Source organism: Anomalospiza imberbis, chromosome 20 (genome assembly GCF_031753505.1).
Source record: "Anomalospiza imberbis isolate Cuckoo-Finch-1a 21T00152 chromosome 20, ASM3175350v1, whole genome shotgun sequence".
NCBI classification, from domain to species: Eukaryota; Metazoa; Chordata; class Aves; order Passeriformes; family Viduidae; genus Anomalospiza; species Anomalospiza imberbis.
Window position 1 is genome coordinate 3,848,663 of NC_089700.1, and position 19,751 is coordinate 3,868,413.

Sequence of the window (19,751 nt, forward strand, 5' to 3'; positions counted from 1 at the left end):
GACGTGGAACAGTCTCTTTACTTTCTAACCAAAGTCTGGAATGCAGATTTAGTTTTGATTTTGTCTTTGGTCTAACCTTAGAGGAAGTCTGCAGAAGTCATTCTTTCAGGTTGTAAGTCACTAGTGGTCTCCTGAGGAGCCAGCCTGGGTCGATGCCCTTCCCTGCCAGGTGCTGGGGTCACTCTATAAACTGGACAGTGCAACTGCTCTGCTGCCCAAGTACTTCACCCACACAGAGCCATAGGTTTGCTTCCCGTGTCACTGTGAGACCTTCCAGCTCCCTTCCCCAGCCACAGGTTTGTGTCAGCAGAGAGTTTTTAGCAAGTACTAAAGCTGAACACACACCACACCAGCAGGGTCCTGTCCTGGGCCTGAGATCCTGGCACACCCGGCACGGCTGGTGCTGTTCCCTGGAGCTCAGAGCGTGGGCTGGGCACTGAGGAGCAGCACTGACAGCTCCATCAGCGTGCCAGGAACTCAGCCAGGTGGGCACCAGCCCTTCACCCCAGCCCGGATGGAGGTGCCAGAGCAGCCTGCCATGAGGGAACGAGACCCAGCTCATTTCAGGAGCCATCAGCTCCCACTTTGGCCCGTTTTTGAAACCAATGTGAATGTGACCAGTAGGGAGTTGTCAAACCTTCAACATTTAATTTGGTGCACTATGATAAGACTCAAAATTAAGCTGGATCCAGGGCAAAGTAATTAAAAACATGACAGGGGAATGGTCCTACTCGCATCTGCCTCAGGCACCTGAATCTGCCGCAGAAAGATGTCAGCGTCCTCCCTGCGGGATGCAGAGCGTAAGCGACCCTCCTCAGCAGCATGGTTAGAGACTTTGAAGTTGTAAAAGCTACGTGAATGCCAGAGGGAATTTTTTTGTTCACCCTGATGGCATTCACTGCAGGGATTATCGCTAGGAACGCAAGTGAGGTGAGCATGGGTGCAGTGCCATCTTGTAATCTATTCCGACGCTTTACATCAGCTCCCTGCTCGGAACAGCCCTGCTGCCTGTATCCACTGCCTGATAACGGCTTTCAGTCTTCTGGTTTAATCTACACAGTCGTTAAAATTCACTTTTCAGCAATTACCTGACATAAATTTTAGGAGAAGTTTGCGGTGTTTTACCCAACCAGCTGTGTTACACTACGACACGAAATAACTCACACACGGGCACTAGGTATAAAAGAGGGAAGAAAAGAACTAAAAGAGAGATTTTATTTTCTGACTCTATAATATATAGTCACTCAAAAGTGACAGTGGATTGGAGGGTGAAATTGCCACCTCTCCAAACACAGTGGTCAAACCAACAGTCCATCAATTCTCTCCACCTACAAAGAAGAATGCAAAACAGTCATTATTTACCTGAACAGAGTGAGAAAATTCAGTAGAAATATGTAGCTATCAGAAAGCATAGAAAACTTTTAGAAGAACTTTAAAACTCTCAAAAGAACAGGGCGACACAGCTGATTAAAGCTGCAGAGTCAGAGCCCCACAGTGCTCTGGGCTCCTGTTGGACTTGGAACAATCTTTCCCTTCAATAGCCTGAGCAGTTGTAGAATATTCACATAGGTTGCCCATACAGAACCAAAACTGAAAATTCATTCCTGGTGATTCTATCTGGAGAGGATCTGCTTCACCCAAGCCATAGGAGACTACAGCTGAAGCCCTTTCTACCGAAGCAGTATCAGACCTCTTTGCAAACTCTAGACAAGTGCAGTGATTTGAACAGGGAACATTGTCTATCTCCACTAAGCAAGAAAAACGCAATAAACTTGGCCGCTTTTTTTTAGAAAAAATCCAGGAATGCTGGATTTTAGCACATTTCCCCAGCCAGCAGCATCTTCCCTCCTGCTGTTCAGTGACAGCACACACAGAGCAGTATCCATCAGCCAGTACACAGGGAAATTATTTGGAAAAGCTTTTTCAAGGGTGGTTTCAATCTGAAGTAGAATGCTGTGTAATCTCCAGTTATGTGTTATTATTCCTTATTAGAGAAAGAAGAGCCTCTCAGTGATCACTTACACAGTCAGATGTAACAGAACTGACAGGTTTGACTCTCCGTGCAGTCAGCAGAGCCCAGCACATGCACCAGCCCCTTCATGGTGCTCCACAATGGCAAAGCACATCCCAGCTCCTTGCCCAGGTGCACAGGGGACCCAGAGCTTATGGGACTGGGAAAAGTCCTATTTTCTTTTTATCTTACCCAGTTCATGCCCTGCACACACTTCAAGGACCTTTCTGTCATTCAGAAACAAAAGCATTTTGATGTGTGTGTGCTTCATTACAGAAAATCATGCTCAGAGCAAGTCTGTGGTAAACCACATAGAAAAAGAAAATATCTGCAGGAGACAAGATTCCCAAAGCACCCCAGCCAGCCCTGCAATTATTCAACAGCTAGTTTGGGGAGAAAACAGAGCTAAACAAAGGCTGCAGCACGTGCAGTGCTCTCACTTACAGCACAACTTAAACATGTTACAGAAAATGGGCCTGTCAGCCAAACAGGGATTTCAGGCAATATCTTAATTTCCAAAAACAGTCTATTGACAGTGATTTACATGTGACAGGAAGGCTCTCGAGCAGATGGGAAGCTGGCAGGCTGTTAGGATAGCTGCAGTCCAAGGAAGATTGCCACTGAATGCTCCAACAGTTCTATAGAGCAGAGACAAACTAAACATGCAAACTGTAAATGTAATTAAAAGGACTGGAGGGATTGGTTAGGAAGGAGAATGAGAAGGGCTTGAAAGGTATATGTGGAAATATTTAGGCTAACACATGGGATTTGTATGACAACATTAGGAGGGATGAGTATCAGACAAAGAATAAATTTATGGGGAAATCCACAGGGCTGTTTACTAATGCTCCTGATACACTTAACTAAGATAATTAAAAGCTATAAGCTGACATGCCATTTAAGGAAAAAGATTATAGGAAACAGCCTGGCATCAGCAAAGAATAAATTGGTCCACTATACATTTCTTGTGTAAGTCTCACAAAGGATGCACTGCAAACCATGGATCCAATACAGACACACACAATCCTGCTTTGCCACCCCCACACTTACTTGGGTTCTACATTTTTAGGTCTTCCAGTTCAGCACTGACATCATAATTTCTCATGGGATATTAGGACTTGTGTCCTCAGAGGCAGCATTTAGTTCTGTCCCTTAGGAGCTCATATTCAAATTTCCAGTGTGCCAGTGGAAGGACTTTGTTGTCTGGCAGCTGAGAAACTGAGAAACTGTCTCAAGGAGAAGGTCCTGTACTAAATGCTCTGTAATAAACACAGTGAGTCTCTCAGTTGGAGCTTCTCAGTGACACAGAGAATCCAGAGCTGCCACTCCAGCCAGGGAAGCCAGGAGTTAAACCAGGCCTTTGTCACCCAGGTGAGGAATTCTGACCTAGAGAGCCCCAGACAGTCTCACACAGAGATGTTAAAATATCTCTCCCCTTGGCTGGCTGGGAGTGTGCAGCTCTTTCCCTCCCTTACAGCCAGGTCAGTGTCTTTAAGAGCAGGTGGATAGATTTGCCTTGTGTCATTTCAAGCCTTTTAACCACAGAACAGAGCAAAACTCTTTATTATTTAAAGCAGGGTGCTGAGTGGCACTGGGCTTGGCCAGTCTCCCAGCAGACAAGGGTTGTTTTCTCTTGACAGACTCAGACACACTCCAGCACCTGTGGAAAAGGCTCTTAATTCCTGTTTCCAATTAGGTAATTCGCTTTCTCCTTCAGATCATTACATGCATTTCTAAAATTAATCAACACAGCTCCTTTATTGTGTATTTTATCCTGTAATTCAGAAAATGGGCTTGTTGCCACTGAAGCTGCTCTACAAAATACTCCTAAAGCTGATTTTCACCAGATGAGACTTTTTAGGAGCAGGAGCTGTGCTGGGCCAATAAACCCTTCTCTGTGTTCCCTGTGTCCCTGCTGCTGTCACAGAGAGACAGATGGCCCATCTGAGCACCACCAAGAAATAAGAATTTGCTTTGCTCCAGCTCCAACTGTTTGGAAGCAATAATCAAGTGTCAGTTCCACCTACCTCCCCCCAGTTAATGGGATCAGATTTTCCCAGCTCCTCTACACAGTACCTCCATCCTGAAGGAATGCTGGCCTTCCCTTCCTCTGAAGAGGCAAAATATTCTGGAACACTCAGGATGTCTTTAGGCAGCTCCTGGGGATTCTTCAATGAATTTTCCAGTGGTTAAATCAGTATTTTTCTTTCATGTGTCAGAGTAATTCAAAGTGAGACCTTGCACCTTGTTCAACCAGACCATGACAATATAAGATAACTCAAAGTTAGTCTCAAACTGTACATCATTGCTGTGTATCAGCAGTTTTTGAAGATATTAACAAAAAAAAATGTTTCCACTGAAACTTTGCAACATCTTCAGTCAGGGGAGATGAAGGAGTAGTTTTATCAGATCAAAGTGTCTCTTGCTTCAATCGGGGACCAGCTGGAGTTACTTCAGGAAAAAATGAAAGAAACTGTACAGGATTTAAAGGTACTGCCTAATTTTAGATTAAAACACTTCCCTGAGGATCTTTAAAGTAACTTTCATTCATGTCAGGGATTTTTTTTTTTCCTTGCCCACCAAAACCCTTTGGAAATGTTTACTTGCAGTGAACACAGCACTGCTGGGCTGTAGGAAGGTGCCCTGTGGGTACAGCAGGTACAGATGTATTTTACAGCTGTTCCACTGGCTCAAGTCAAGCTGGAGTCCCAGTATCTCCTCAGGACTGTATTTTGTGTGTGTACATGTTAAACATCAGACTGCAGTGTTTTCTGTATCCATAAAATTATAATGCAACCAGTAACAGACATTGAACAACGTCCTGATTTTATAAACAGACCTAAATCGTTTCCAAACCTCCTACCTCACTTCAAAAAGCAGAGTCACAGACATCAGTTTTTACAACTAAGCCCAGCCCATGGATATCACAAGGTGTGAAGGAAAGCAGTGTTTGGGCAGCAATTATATTCCTCATTGTTACCTGTAAGCATCAGAGGAATACAAAATGCTTTGATCTAAGGAAGAGGCAGTGCAGAATTCCAGAGTTTAGTATAAATTTATTTCATTGAAAGCTTCATTAACCTGAATTATTTTACATCTCATTACCTTCAGACATTCTGGTTTAGTGTATGTTCACTTCTTCCACTTTTGCACTCCTTCCTCCTCTGTCAGATGGTTCCTGAGCAGCTTCCACCACCACTTCTGGACACTGCTCCAGGAAAACCTGCTGATTGTGGAAATACTTCAGCTGGCACCAAAGCCTTCCAAGGGAAGGCTGAAAGCAGCATTCCTCTTGGCTACAGAAAATTGATTTTTCTAAAGTTTACATTTACTTGCCCTTCTGGAGAGAGTTCTTGTCCATATCCCTCATGACACAGGATCTAATAAGAAAACTTGGTGAAACCTCCGTGCCCTGCAGTCCCAGAGATCCCACGCTCCAGGGGCAGAGGCCATCAAACCTTTGTCCTGGCATCCCTGTGTGAAAGCCAACAGCTGCCCACCTCACTAGAGTACATCTTTTACTCAGACATGTGGCAGCCCCTTTCTTCTTTCTGTGGATCTCTCTAATCCAAATTCCACTCCTTTGATTTTCCCATCTTCACCTTTCTTCTCGTTACAGTCCCAACTTCCTGTGCCATTTCCTACTTTCTGGTTATAGCACTCAAAGCATTTTAAATTCCTGCCAATCAAACCTGCAGAGCAGGGGGCTCTCCTGAGAACACTCGCCTGTTTTCTGCTACTTTAGGCTGCAAGAATTGAGTATTTGAAATCTCTACTTTGGTGTCCATGAAGGTCTGACTTTGGAGATGGCACTGTCTAGGGCCCCTCACTGACACATCCTTGCACTGGTGGCTGTTACCTCAAGGCCTTTCAGAACAGTCTTGAGGAGATGAAAAAGTGAAATTAAAGAAATCTGGAGAAAAGTCAGCACGTAAATGCCTTGAAATAGTCATGGCTCAGGTAGTTCATCTCAACTCATTGCAGGACACTCCTCTAGTTCTAAAAGGAATAGCAAGAGAATTTAAATCTCACCTGTTCTGGCAACACTATCAGTGAATACCATTGGGAATATTTTTAATTAGCATTTTAATTATCAGCATCTACACCGGAACTCTCTTAAAACCTTTCTAAACAGATCTGTGCAGAGCACCTTAAAAGTACTTGAGGATACAAGGCTGGATCACAGTTCCATGAGTTCCCCTCCCTGCCAGGCGTGGGCAGTTTGCTGCATGGCACTAAAACTCCATTGCTCCTTTAATCTATGTTAGGAAAAGTGCTGGAAATCCAAGGGCACCACTGAGAGGGACAAGCATAAGGGACACTCTGAACCTGCCTGTGGCTGCTGCCACAGTGTGAGCTCTGGACATTCCTCAGAGGGAAGCACTGAGCAGGGAAGATACACCCTGAGAGTTCAGTCAGGTTCAAATCCCAGCTCTGCCTGACCTAGACACTTCTCTGGGCTTTACTACCATTAAAAGCAACCCTACAGATGACACTGTTCCCTCTCAGTAAAATACTGCTCAGTTGGGTTTGGTGGGTTTTTTTTGGTTATTTACAAGTGAATTAAGTATTATTCTCTTCCTTCCCTCCCATTTCATTCTTTTTTTCAAGATATATAATTTCAAAAGATGGGAGAAAACTGCAATACTGGTGCCAAAATCCTCCTGTTGGTCTCTTCAGAAGCTGAGAACTGCTGGCACTAGCCCAGGAAAAGCAACAAAGAACAGGAGGAGTTTGGAGAGCAGCTAGACTTGCAAACCTCAGAGCACTGTAGAATAAACCCAACACAAAACAGAAAGATGATTGGCAGGGATGGGATGACTCTGCTGCTGGAAATGAAAGTGCTATGAATAATCAGGCACCTCTGACCCAGGAAAACATTGACTTCATTTGCAACACAAAACTGACTGCAGATGGTATTTGAGGAGGGGAATCCAGCTCTTCACTGTGCTTTCCCCTCACCAGAAAAATTCATTTCCTCTGTACTGTTGAGCAATGAAATGCACCTGATTGGATCTGCTGAGACAGCTGCACATAGAAGGTCTGGAATGAAAAATTAAAGTCCATGGGGTCGATGCTAAAGGTAACCCTATTAAAACAGTGGGCTGAGGGGGAAATGCACATATAACTCCTATTTTGATAAAGAATTAAAACAAACCCCTTAAAGGAACAAATGTATTTGGACATTTCTTTGAAATCCTAATAAGATTGTTGCTGACTTGGATGCTGGATGTCAGTGCACGAACAAGGACATTCCTCCCATCTGTTCCTATTACTGCTCACTTCTTCCTGCACTTCCAGCTGCTCCCTGCCTCCCATCTGGCTGCGTGCTGGGCACACCTGCCAGCCCTCTCTGCTCTGGCTCACATCCCTGGGAGTGCTCCTGCCTGTCCCTCTGCAGGGACAGGTGACTGCTTCCCCTGGGGCCCTCAGCACTCCCTGCCTGCTGTGACACATTTCCCACAGCCAGGACTCCCAGAGAGAAGGGAGAGCAGCAGCAAAGGGCCATCCTTACAGGGCTGATGGCCCTGGCTGCTCCTGTCAAACACCTTGTCCTGTCCACAGCTGACACCAGAAGAGTGAGGCAGCTTCCACTGGAAAGAAGCCTGAAGCTACAGAATAACATTATCCATCCTCACCCCTGGGCTCAGCCTTTGGCTAGTGGAGAACAGGGTGGAGCAAAGCCTGACTGGGCAGCAAAAAACAGCTCAGATTGTTCCTCTGGCAACCTCCACTGCCTTCAGCATGTGCATGTCTGACATACACAGGTTCTTGCTGCAGCTCAGGTGTCACAGCCCCTCTGAACCAATGAGTTTTAACACTGGCTTTCCAGGGCCATTAGAAATAAAGTCCAGAGGTGAGGAGGAGGAGGAGCAGGAGGATGCATTTGGATTTTTTTTCTTGCACCTCCCCAGCATCACTGGAGGGCAGATGTTTGTCACATCACCAAATAAAATGGGGGAAGGAGTAGGAAGCTCAGCTTGGGTTTAAGGCAGGTTTGCCTCAAGAAGCAACAGGTATTTTCCTGTTGCAACAGAAGCAGGGTATTTTCCTTTATCTTTCTAAAGAAAATGCTTACAACCAAGATTTCAAATGCATGTGACTAAGATTAGGCTCCTAAACCAATAATTAAATCTTTAAGCAAATGGCCTGATCTTCTTCAGTGTTCATCACACAGTGACTTAACCCACCTTCCTTAGGAACTGAGCTCTTGGGAAAACAGGGATGAAAAAGGAAAAAAGTCAGGCCCCTTCCTAGGGTACATGCTGGTAGAATTAAACAGGTAGCTTGAAATTAGCACTTTAAAAATTTATACCCTCCATCCTTTTGCATCAGTTTCAAGCCTACTGCCCAACACATTTGATACTGAAAAGCAAATTATATCTGCATAGGAGAATGCATAAATTTACCTCTGAATTAATTTTAAAAGCATTTTTCACAATAATAAAGAAAAATATTAACTGTTGGAAAAGACCCACCAGAGTGTTTGAGCAGTTAAAGTCAGACCTTGGTGCCACAGTGTGAGCTGAGTCCTGGGCAGGCTGGGTTTGTTCATTGCACAGACTCCTGGTTTTAGGGAGACAGGGTGTGCTTCCCAAGCCTGCTCCAGCTCCCTTGGCAGGGTCAGGCCTGCTGGGATACAGCTACATTCCAAACCTGGGCACTTCCAGCAGGGCATTTACAAAGCACCTTCCTGCAATGGGATTTGACAGCATGTATATTAATCTCTCCAATTACAGCCATTTGACTCTTGCAGGGTATGTAGGCAATTTACATACTAATGACAAAACTGTTGGGAAACATGAAATTACACAAAGTGAGACCCACACAATTTTGATCAGCTACACAGCATCAGGATCAAGAACCTCCTCATATTAACATTTGTTTCCCTTATAAGCCAAAAGCTTTCTAAGAACATTTCCAAGGCTTTATTGGATTACAATGAGGGCAATTATAGCACTGAGATGAATCCAGTGGCTCTCTTGTAATGGAATACAGCCAGTTCCAGCTGCTTGAATGCCAGCCTGACTTGGCAGGGCCCCACAGACACTGTTCTTTCATTGTTTTTTTGCCTATTCCAAGGGATGAGGTGACTGCTCCCCAGTTCCAGGCACCCTCACAGGCAGAATGGGAGAACCCAGTGCTCAAAGGAGGCCTGAAGAATGAACAGTGTTTGCAAAGCAGCAGCAGGATCTGTCAAGAAAACTTTTGCCATGAAAGTTTGGGGATAATGGAGGACTTTTAGCTTTCTTAGTTATTTCATAATTTATTTCAACAGACACTGCACATGCATTGTATTGTGGGGAAGGGAAAGAAAAAGCAGAGGTGATGGATCTACTGCTAAGAAAAACTAAAATCAGCTAAAGCATAAATATGGCTGATTGGGCCTTTATGCACTCCTATAATGCTGTTCTCAGGTGGAGAGTGTCTATCTCCTTTAGCTTACTTTCCATACAGAAATTCCACAGATTCTGAGCCAAGAGGACGCATGTACCTAATGGTAAAGACACCAGGTGAGCTCCAGTCACCGGGCAGTGCAGGGCTGCAAGGGGAGACAAGTGCAGGGGAGAAGAACAAGACAGAATTCAGCCATCTATTCTGAAATAGAATACGGGGGAAATCCCAATTGTCACTGCTGGAGTACTGACCCAGGGCACCTGTGTAGCTGCTGAATTTTTCAGTGGAAGTTAGGAATGAGTTAGTAAAAAGCCAGCCATGAGGGTTGGTACAACTCTGAGTAGTCATAACTGACCCAGGTTCAGCACAGGCCCTTCTAAACCATCCCCTGAGCTTTGTTCCCCACTTTTGACACCCATAGCTACATCAGCACCATTATAAAATTCACAGCTGTTCTGCAAAACAGTTTGCAGAAGACATTTCAGCTGCAGAAGTAACGAGGGCAAAGAGGAATAAACCACAAGATGTTCTTAGGAAAGCAACCCAGACAGGATCTCCAAATCTGTTGCCTGGGAGGCCAAGCTCTGCCATCTGCACCTTCAGCCGTGGCACAGGGAGTTCCTGAGGTGCTGTGAAATCCCTTCCCAGAGCAGAGCACAGGGCTACTGGTGTGGGAAGGAGAGAAAAAGTTACATGAAACATCTTTGGCAATTAAAATTCTGCTGACAGCAATGTCACACCACATCACTAGTGGAAAAAGTGAACCCTCTGGAAAAGTGGTTACACAACCTGGTATTGTGACTTAGATATGTCCTGTCCACTTTACAGGCATTTGGCATTTGGCAGAACCTAGAAATAATCACAGCTCTGAAGGCAATTTTTATGCAAAGCAGAGCTCTAAAACTTGTTAAAAAAATATCCACACAACAGCAATAAAGGTCATCTGTCCCTGCTTTGGGAATGAGGGAAGGGGAGGAAAAGATCACAAGGATTACCTGAATGGACTTATAAAATCCCACCTTTTGGAGCTGTTTCAAAGTGCCTCTTAATCACTGTCTTGGTGGAAAGAGCAAAGAACAAATATTAAGGGTAGGAGGAGAATATACAAACAATTACAGAAAATATACATTTTGACAACTTGTTTGATTGCCATTCAGTTGCTGCAAGGGACAGATTCCCTGCAGCAGGAATGCTGCAAAACAAGCAATCTCAATAACCAGCAGCAGCTCTTTCCAATGTAGACAGAGCAGCTGATTTAGTAACTTTATTTAAAGCTCTCCTTTTTTCTCTTACTGGTACTTTATTAGAACCATAGAAAACAACTGGTATTTCAGTTGAGGCCTGAAAATCTCCGTTCTTCCACTGGCCATGTGCCAGGACTCTGTGACTTTCCCTAACCCAGGTTGTTGGTGGCATGAAAAGACTGTAATGTCTGAAATAGCTACAGTGCAGCACATCCCCCTCCAGCACTAAGGGAATCCCTCCACGCAGAATTTGGTGACACCCACTAAGAAGCAAAATCAAGATATGCAGAAAATGTTAAGAAATTCTACTCCTCATACAAATCCTAGTAAGGAAGTTCCATTTTGATAGACAGGACCAAGCAGCTGATGGAAACAGCTTCCCTGCCATGGAGGCAGAGGCTCCCTGAGCTGTTCCACGCAGGTGCTGCATCTCTCCATGGCCTCTGCCAGCAGCTCTCAGTGAGACAGGACAGTGCAGCTCCAGGGAGGCCCAGGCACAGCTCAGATTATCCAGTTGTTAGTCCTGCTATATGCAGAAAAAAAGCACCAAAAATACACATCCTTTGCCCATAAATTGAAATGAAAAGAGAGAGGCATTCGAAAAGATGGGATGACTAGTCAGTGTGATCCTGCTCATTTCTAGGCACTGACTTTCATGGAGGAGATTGGAGTAGGAGGAGGGAGGAGTTTTCCATGGACTGCTTGTACCATTACAGATCAGCATTTGGCATTTCTTGCTCATATGTCAAATACATGCCTGCACAGTGTGCCAGATGCAGCTCCTGACTAATTTTTTAAAGAGGAATTTAATGCTGACATAACAAAAGTGATAAATTGCTCAACTGTTTGCAGGGCAAATCCTGAATGTACCGATAGAGAAGCAAATGGAGCTGCTGAAATCCTGCCATGGCTGAAGCACTTAGGACCTTTGCAAGCATTCATATCCAATAGCAAAAATCCCTTATTGGATATGGGCTCTCTGGCAGCACAAGGGTTTCCAAAAGGTCAGTGGTATAATGGCCATAGCTAGTTTTTACAACCAGAAAAAGTTGCTCAATCTTTCAGAATGCAAACTTTTATTTTAAAGACAATTATTACACTCTCACTGAATATCCCAAAATTTCTCTATTATTTCCCACAATGGTCACATTTCACTCCCTAGGTTTAAGTCAGATTTCAGAACAGATTTTTTAAACATTAGGTAGACAGAGGCAAGAACAAAAACCTTCAGTAGCTTAATTATGCTATTTACAGTGACATTAGACATTCACAGTCATTACAGGAGTATTGTGCTTTATGATCCTTATGATTTACTGGGAGAACCATGCAAAATTCACAACATTTTACAATTCACTGGCCAATACCTTCCTCAGGCTTAGGCTTTAAGGTGCTACTGGGAGCTAAGCCAGGACAAACAATGGAAGTTGGCCACACTGGTCATGTTTTATTTGGTGCCTGGCATGATATTGTGACAGCAGATAGCACATCCTGAATCCCCTTCACTTTGGAGATAAGAGTTCAAATGGACAGTTACAGTTAAGTGGTTTTACAGGTACTACTGCTCGCTCATGAGAGGAGATACTTACCCAAGGCCTGAGGATACAGTGAAGAGCCTCCAAGTATTAGGAAGAGGCATGCCATTAAGATGTTATATATAAAATTATCACAACCCTCCAGTCTTGAATCTGACATGACTTTGATCATTTTTGCTTCTCTTGGTCATTTTAGACAACTTAAAACACTCTTTTTACTACCTACATTTTCCAAATTCTGCAGGCAAATCTCATCCTGCGGAGAACTCACAGGCCTCCCTAATCTCCAGGGGATGATGTGCCTCAAAAGCTCCTGCCCTGTTGAGGTCAGCAGTCATGCTGGTGACAGCTCTGTAAAACACCTTCTGGAGCTCCCCAGCCCACAGAGGACAAGGGCCTGGTTATGGATGGGGGAGGAGAGTTGCCATATGCCAATGCATGAGCAATTTTTGATTCGCAGTCAAAAGCATCCAAAAATTCAGTATGCAGGATTTTGTGCCATATGGAGGAATTGTGATTTGGCCTTTTCCCCAGCTGTATCTCATTAAGCAAAAAAGAAAAGAAAAAAGGGAGGACGTTCTTTTCTTCTGTGCAAATCTCTCCCCAGAGTTTGTCTTCCTTTGAGGGACAGTTCATTGCTGGTACCTAGAAAAGCAAGTCCGAGCAGAAGGGGGCTGTAAGAATCCAGGTGCTTGAGGACAGGGCTCTGTCCAATTCAAAAGTTTTTTCTAAATCTTTTACACTTTGAACATGATTTCTTTTAGGGAAGAGGGAGAAGTGCTACAGAGAGACAGGACTGGTTCTACAGGGCTGAGAAGGATCAGAGTAGAGAAAGAACCTCATGTTCCATGAAGTCTGCAGGGGTGCATTACAGTAAAGGATGTTACTTCCATGTACTGCAGCATTTTGCACTAGCAACAATTTTGCTTGTGAGCTCTGTGGTCTTGTTTTGCTCAATGTGGAAGGTTTGTTTAATCTGAGACTTCACTGGGGTTTTGCCCTTCTCTTTTTCACAGAGACCGATGTGGCATTACCATAAGGCAGACATTAACATGGTTTAATGTTACAGAGACAATACCATGGCTGGTGTCCAACAGGTCACCACATCTGAGTTTCAAAGTTATAAAGACACACAGACACCTCAGAGCCTCTGTGCTTCTTTCCGATCTTCCTCGACGTAGAAAGATGTCAGGAGGAAAAAGCCTCCTCCAAAGACCCCAACAAAAGCACAGGTGACAAAGCTGTACTGCATGCTCCGGAAACTCCACTGCAGCGACGGGATGTTCCTGGCCTGGATAGCGTTGGAGATCTGGGGAGGGAACAAGGCTGCCATTAATCTGGAATAACACCTCCAATGTCTCCTGCTTTAAACACACTCTTTACAGTGTGGGCCTTGAAAAGAATAAAAGAGGCAAACAGGGATGAGAGTCTGCTCCCAAAGTTTGGCAAACTCAGTACCCAACACACCTGTACTGCACTGTTCTCTAGCTTCCAAATGGTCAAGAAATCTCATGTTGTTTTACACCTTCAGTGCCTCCAGTCACAAGGGCAGGAAGCATATTTTACCATTTCCTAGCCCATCTCCAGATTGCCAGCACAGGATGGGCACTTGGCAGTGACCTTTGGCATTTCTTGATCCTATTCAGTAACCTTCTGCCTCCCTTACTGGCATCCAGTGTATAGAAACAGGGAGTCAAGCAGCAATACAGGCACAAGCAACAACACTCATAAGACAGGGAAAAGATGGAAATTCATCTAAGACAAGACTGGGGTCTGCTTTTGAGCCAAAAGGCATTTGAGGAGTTACAGACTGACATTGTGAGTAAGTGGGAGGAAGAAAATACCAGGCAGGTGCTTTTTGCACTGGTGGGAGAATGAGGTTGTAAAGGCTATAAATGATACATATGAATTTTATTTTTGTAGACAGAAGGAAAATCTGATTTCCAGAAACTCAGTAAGATTCAACACTTAACCCAGGAACTTGAAATCTCTTCTTAGCATAAACAAAAGGATAAATGGTGAAAGCAGTCATGTTTATTCCCACATTTGTTCTTGAAGGTTAGAATACACTGTGTGACTTGAAATGCATAAATACAAGACTCTTCAACCTTTGCTGGGTTTCTATGATTATTTATGACAGTTTAGGAAGATAAGAGGAAGATCAACTCTAAATGGGTACCTAAGGACTACAGCAAGCATAATGGCCATGATACAAACCTAATGCATTTAATTTTAAAATGCTTAGTGAAAAAATCTCTGGAGTGCAGAGGGAAGAAAAACAGGCTCTGAAAAAGAAAATTCCCTGATTCTTCAGACAGATTTTAAGTTAAAGGTTTGGCTGAAGCAGGTTAGGAAACACTATCAGGACATGAAAGCAGAAGATTTGGTGTTTAACCAACAGCAGTCATGGGAAGTGTTGGTGTATGGGCTCACAGAACATTCCAGAGGACAATGTGGGTGCTTAGTACACAGGAACCCACTTGGACCCACAATAGTTTTATTCCTGGGTTTATTACCTCTGTTCTGAGTGAAGTTACAAGGTTACCTGAGATTAATCTCATCTGGATAAGCTTTTGCTGTCTTCACTCTCTCAAGAGCTGCTCTTTAAGGTGACTTCTGCAGGTCCTTCACACAATGACAGGCAGGATGCAGCACAAAGTCTCAGTTCTGTCCGTGCCCCAAAGAGGGCACACGACAGAGGGCAAGAGGCACAAACAGTTTAATCTTTCAGGTAGAAAGCTTAAATCAATAGATTGGTCATAGGGAGAATGAACAAGACATATTTCAGCTTTTGGGGTACCTCCCATTTTTGCATCCCATCTCAGCCATTTTCCACAGGGATGTTGGCTGCTGTGCTCCCACACACATACAGTCAGATGTGTGTGAGAGCAGGAGTTTCCTAACACCAAGGAGCAAAGTGGTTTCTTCATTTGCCAAAAAAAAAAAGAAAATAAGTCGGCAGGGGTAATCCCTCAGGGAGAGAGGCTCTCTTCTCTGCCAGACAGATGACAGAGTTGAGACCCTGTGTTTCACCCAGCTGAGGACAAGGGGAGCCTCCTGTGTGGCTGGGCCAGCAGCAGCTGCACAGGTATAGCTCACTTGGGCATTGCTGGCCCTGTCTAACCCTGACACTGTTAACAGGGGGTGAACTTCTTTAAATAAACTTTCATACAAACTACACTTTAAATCACCAACAAAGACTCAATCTCCCATGTCAAGTAAAGCAGAAAACTCAAAATGGGTACTTTGTTAGCTACTGTGTTCTAAAATAAATGAAGGAAGGAAGTGAGATGGACAGATACAGTCCACTGGAACTAAAATTAATGAACTGCACAGAGAAAGCAGTATGAGGCTGATTTGCACAGAAGCACCTAAAATCAAGGTGTAGGAAGGGCAGAGAAATCAGGTCTCAAGGAATGTGGGAATTCAGGGTTCAGGTGATTTGAGACCAGAGATTTAAAGGTCAAGTAGTGTCTAAAGACAACCATTGCACCACTTTTGTTCTGATTTTCAAGACACCATTGACTAATTGCAAGACTTCAAACTTCAAGATTTTAACTAAGTCTTGGGTTTTAACACATTGAATTAATTTCCATGAAACTCCTCACAAACTTAGCAGAAAGTGCTTACATCCTATGACACTGTCTCTGCAAAAAGTGTATGCCTCTAAAAATATATAAGGCTGTAAATTTCTATACATTGCATAGAACTACTCACACCTACAAGCAGTGTCACAGGACCAAGTGCTTCATGCAAGTAAAAATGTTTAGAAAAATGTCTCTGTGTCCTGGACTCAGAGCCAGCAATTTGAGTAATTTCTGGTTTTGGACCAAGCAGTGCCTATGATTCTGTGAGTGTCTGTCTATCAGTTTCTAGAAGTTTTACCCTAAGGAAAAGTCAATAAGGAGAGAATTCACTTACAACCCCAATGAGGTATGGGCTGCCTGCATCTCCCAGCAAATGGCTCACCAAAATCTGCAGGGCGATGGCTGTGGACTGTCGCCTCGGCGTCACCACGTACTGAAACAAAGCACAGCCCACAGGAGAGGGAACATCAACACACAGAACTCCAGGAGTGCCCAGCTGCTTCCAGAATATCCCAGAGACATCGACAGAGCAACTTCAATGCATTTCATATTCAAACACTGTTTACAACTTTGTAAGACAAATTTCATAGTCAAATACTGTTTACAAGTTTGGAGACAGGAAAGTTATTCTGAACAAAAGAGTACACTGCATGTTTTGCTGAGGAAAAAAAAAACATATTCAACTTGTTCATATTATGGATTATTAAAAAAAAAAAAAAAGGTCATATAAACTACTTGATAAGACTATAATCTGTGTAGTTTGGCAACCATAGTGTTCTGCCCCAGGGTTTACACAGACATCTATTAGTGACTGTGGATCTACAACCTAAATGAAAGGGTGCCAAATTTTTATTTACAGTAAAAGCTCAAGTAAAATTACTAACTCAAAAAACCTTTGAAATGATAAAAAGAAAAAGAAGCTGCTCTTCACAGTCTAGACAAACTGTGCTACAAGATGTGTGCTTTTCACATCACTCCTTTCTAAAGAAATTACTGATGACAGAATCCAAATGAAATCATGCACTGCTATTCCCTGGCTTGTGGTGTCAGTCCTGGAATTCCCAAGAGCCCCTTAAGCATCACTGCTGGCCTGATGCTCTGGCAGTGTAGGACTACTTATGAATTGGGCTTGCAAGAGCTGGAATTCATCTGCACTGTATTCTGAACTAAGAGAACTTGCTAATAGTTCATGGATTATCAACTTTGCCTCATTGGGATCATCCTTTCAAACCTCTGGGAAACAAACGGAAAACCTCATTATAGATACAAAATGACCTTGTTTCTGGTGCAGACCATTTTCTAACAGATATCTGACAACATAGAGCTGTACAGAAGCCCAAAATACTATGGGTACAGGCAGCACTAGAGAGTACCACATGCATGAGTTCCATCCAAATCAGAACATCTTCCTGGGATTATAATAACTTGGACTACTGCACCACCACACCCTTATTGCCACTAGCATCCTTGCCCAGCAGTACATTGTGGCAATGATTCCAAGCAAAATGCCAGCAAGGGGATTCTCTGTAGGAGTTTGTTCATCTGTCCCCAGAAAGCCACCAAGATGCAGGCTTAGGAACAATGTTATGTTGTCAAAACCTTGAAATAAGGAAATAGTTTCATGAGCACTTACCAGCAGTATGTCTGTCACAACAGCCCAGTTTACAGACAAAAACAGTTCTCCAAATGCAATAAAAATCTGCAAAACAGAAAAAAGCAGTGACTATACTATACTATACTATACTATACTCTGCATTGCCCTTCTGTATTGTAAAGATGAGGCACACTGAAGATAAGCTCACTGACTGTGCTTATCTATGTAAGAGTTGTCCTACATACCCATTACTTCTAAATTAAACACCTCTGTCTATGCTTACATACTCTAACTTCATCTTAAATGTGGGGAAAAGAATCAAAGAAGGTGTTTGAGTCACAAATCCTCAGCAGAAGAGCCAAAATAGGAAACATATACCACTCTCCCAAATTAACTGCTATGAACTACTGAACCCAAGAAGAGAAAAGCAAGATCCATGGAAGAGAAACATTCAGCACAGGTTTACAAAGTGCACAGGGATGTAAATGCAGCCAAGTGAACACCTCTGGGCCAGTACAAGTACTCTTAAGGGCTTCAGAGAGAGAACTTCCAAAATGGAATGGACTCCAAGGACAGGCAGTCTCAAAACCTTGGTGTCCTGTGGGAGATCCCTAATCCATCACAGATGGAGACCCAGCCATGAGGAAAAGGGGTAGGGCACTCGAAGAGCTCTTATAGCAGAGGCCTCAGAAAATATTAACCCTTTCAGCCAGCCCTGGACACATAGTGGAGCAGCCTGCCCAGACTAAGCAAGACTTGAGGAAAGCATTGAAGTTACACCACTGAGGTGAAGCAGTGCTAGAAAGCAGAATCTCTTCAGAACCACAGGCCACAAAGTCACATGGCACCTGGCACAATATTCTTATCTACTAATCAGACTGATGGCACATTGTTACAACAGGTGCCAGCACTGTGTTTGGTAAGGTCTTGGTCAAGATGTTGTCCCTGGTTAATGAAAACACAGCCTAGGAAAGGCTTAGATATTTTCAGAGGGGTTGCTTACATTCTCACAAGGAGAACCAGACCTGGTATCTAGTATCCTAGACTTAGAATATCTACAGATATCCTGTAAGTAATAGATATAGATAACAGACTTAGGGTATTCATACATCCTGTGGTTCTTGTCTGTTCTGTTCATTTGTTTATTTCTCCAAGCCAGTTTGGGGGAAAAAGTTCCTTGAAGCACTGATATACTTAGTATAGATCATTATCCAGACATCTTTTCCTTCACAATGCTTTAGATTAGATATAAGGAAGAAATTCTTCCCTCTGAGGGTGGTGAGGCTGTGGCACAGGGTGCCCAGAGCAGCTTGGCTGCCCCATCCCTGCAAGTGTTCAAGGCCAGGTTAGACAGGGCTTGGAGCAATCTGGTCTACTGGAAGATGTCCCTGCCCATGGCAGGGGAGTGGAACTGGATGAGCTTTTAGGTCCTTTCCAACCCCAAACCCTAATTCTATGATTCTGTGATTCTATGATTCCAATAAAAGGTATGTTTTGGTAGTTCCAACCAAATATATTGATTCACTCATCTAACACAGACTGGCAAATTAAACTATTGTTCTCTACCTTTAATGACAAAAAATCCCCTGAAGAACATGCTATGAGTGGAGCTATGTGGGACTCTGAGGAGAAAAAGACAATGGCTAATTCTTCTGGGCACTGAGATCCCCACTCCCAGATCCAAAAATAATCTTCACATTTCACATTTTGCTATGTGTGCACACACTCAGGCCAATCCACTTGTGTTTTCTCTTGGTGTAAAGGTATTTTTCCACAGGAATACACATTTCTGAGGAGTCAGAAGGAAAACCTCTTTGAACAAGCATTATTCTTAGAAGCAAAAAACATGCAAAAGTGCCCTTTTGCAGAGAACTGTTGATTACTGTAATTTACTTTACATGTTAATCATGGTGATTTTGGCTGTGGAGTCACAAAAAAAATGCACAGGAGTCTTTCCCCAGCTGTTACCAGATTATAGTTGAAATAGGGCTTACATTCAGTTTCCTCTTATAGGGATTTTTTGTCATTCCTACTAAGTTTCTGTTTTCCTTTTTACTGAGAATGGAATTTAAGTGATTAATACTTCAGTTTGTATTGCCAAAAGCTTGACTTTGAAGATCAGCTAGTAATGTGGGGCTTTGAAGGTGAAGGCTAAATTATTCTTAGCAAGAACAGTGTGCATTGCACAGTCCCAACTACACCAACCTTTAAGTATTCAGAGAGCAAAAATAAATAAGACTACTAAATTAGGCACAAAGCATTAAAAATTAACATAAGATTGAGACTTGCTTTAACTACATTTTTGCATAAGGGACATGTACCAACACAGCTAAATGCATAGTTACAATTCTCTTCAGTGTGGGCACTCTGCAGGACCTCAGGCCC

At 43.4% G+C, this 19,751-nt stretch overlaps 1 protein-coding gene across 4 annotated transcripts in view; it reads right to left on the bottom strand.

The window, feature by feature from the left end:
* Positions 1-19,751, bottom strand: part of SPNS3 (SPNS lysolipid transporter 3, sphingosine-1-phosphate (putative)) — a 59,232-nt gene that overhangs the window by 27,210 nt on the left and 12,271 nt on the right. For 2 of the 4 annotated variants that reach the window (XM_068210199.1, XM_068210202.1), the window contains 3 exons: positions 17,406-17,471; positions 16,107-16,205; positions 12,817-13,494 (listed from right to left, as the gene is read on the bottom strand). In XM_068210199.1, coding sequence (XP_068066300.1) covers positions 13,327-13,494; positions 16,107-16,205; positions 17,406-17,471 — 333 coding nt within the window. In that variant the 3' untranslated portion in view covers positions 12,817-13,326. Of the gene's footprint in view, positions 1-12,816; positions 13,495-16,106; positions 16,206-17,405; positions 17,472-19,751 lie in introns of those variants that run through there. The other 2 variants (XM_068210201.1, XM_068210200.1) reach the window with 2 other exon arrangements.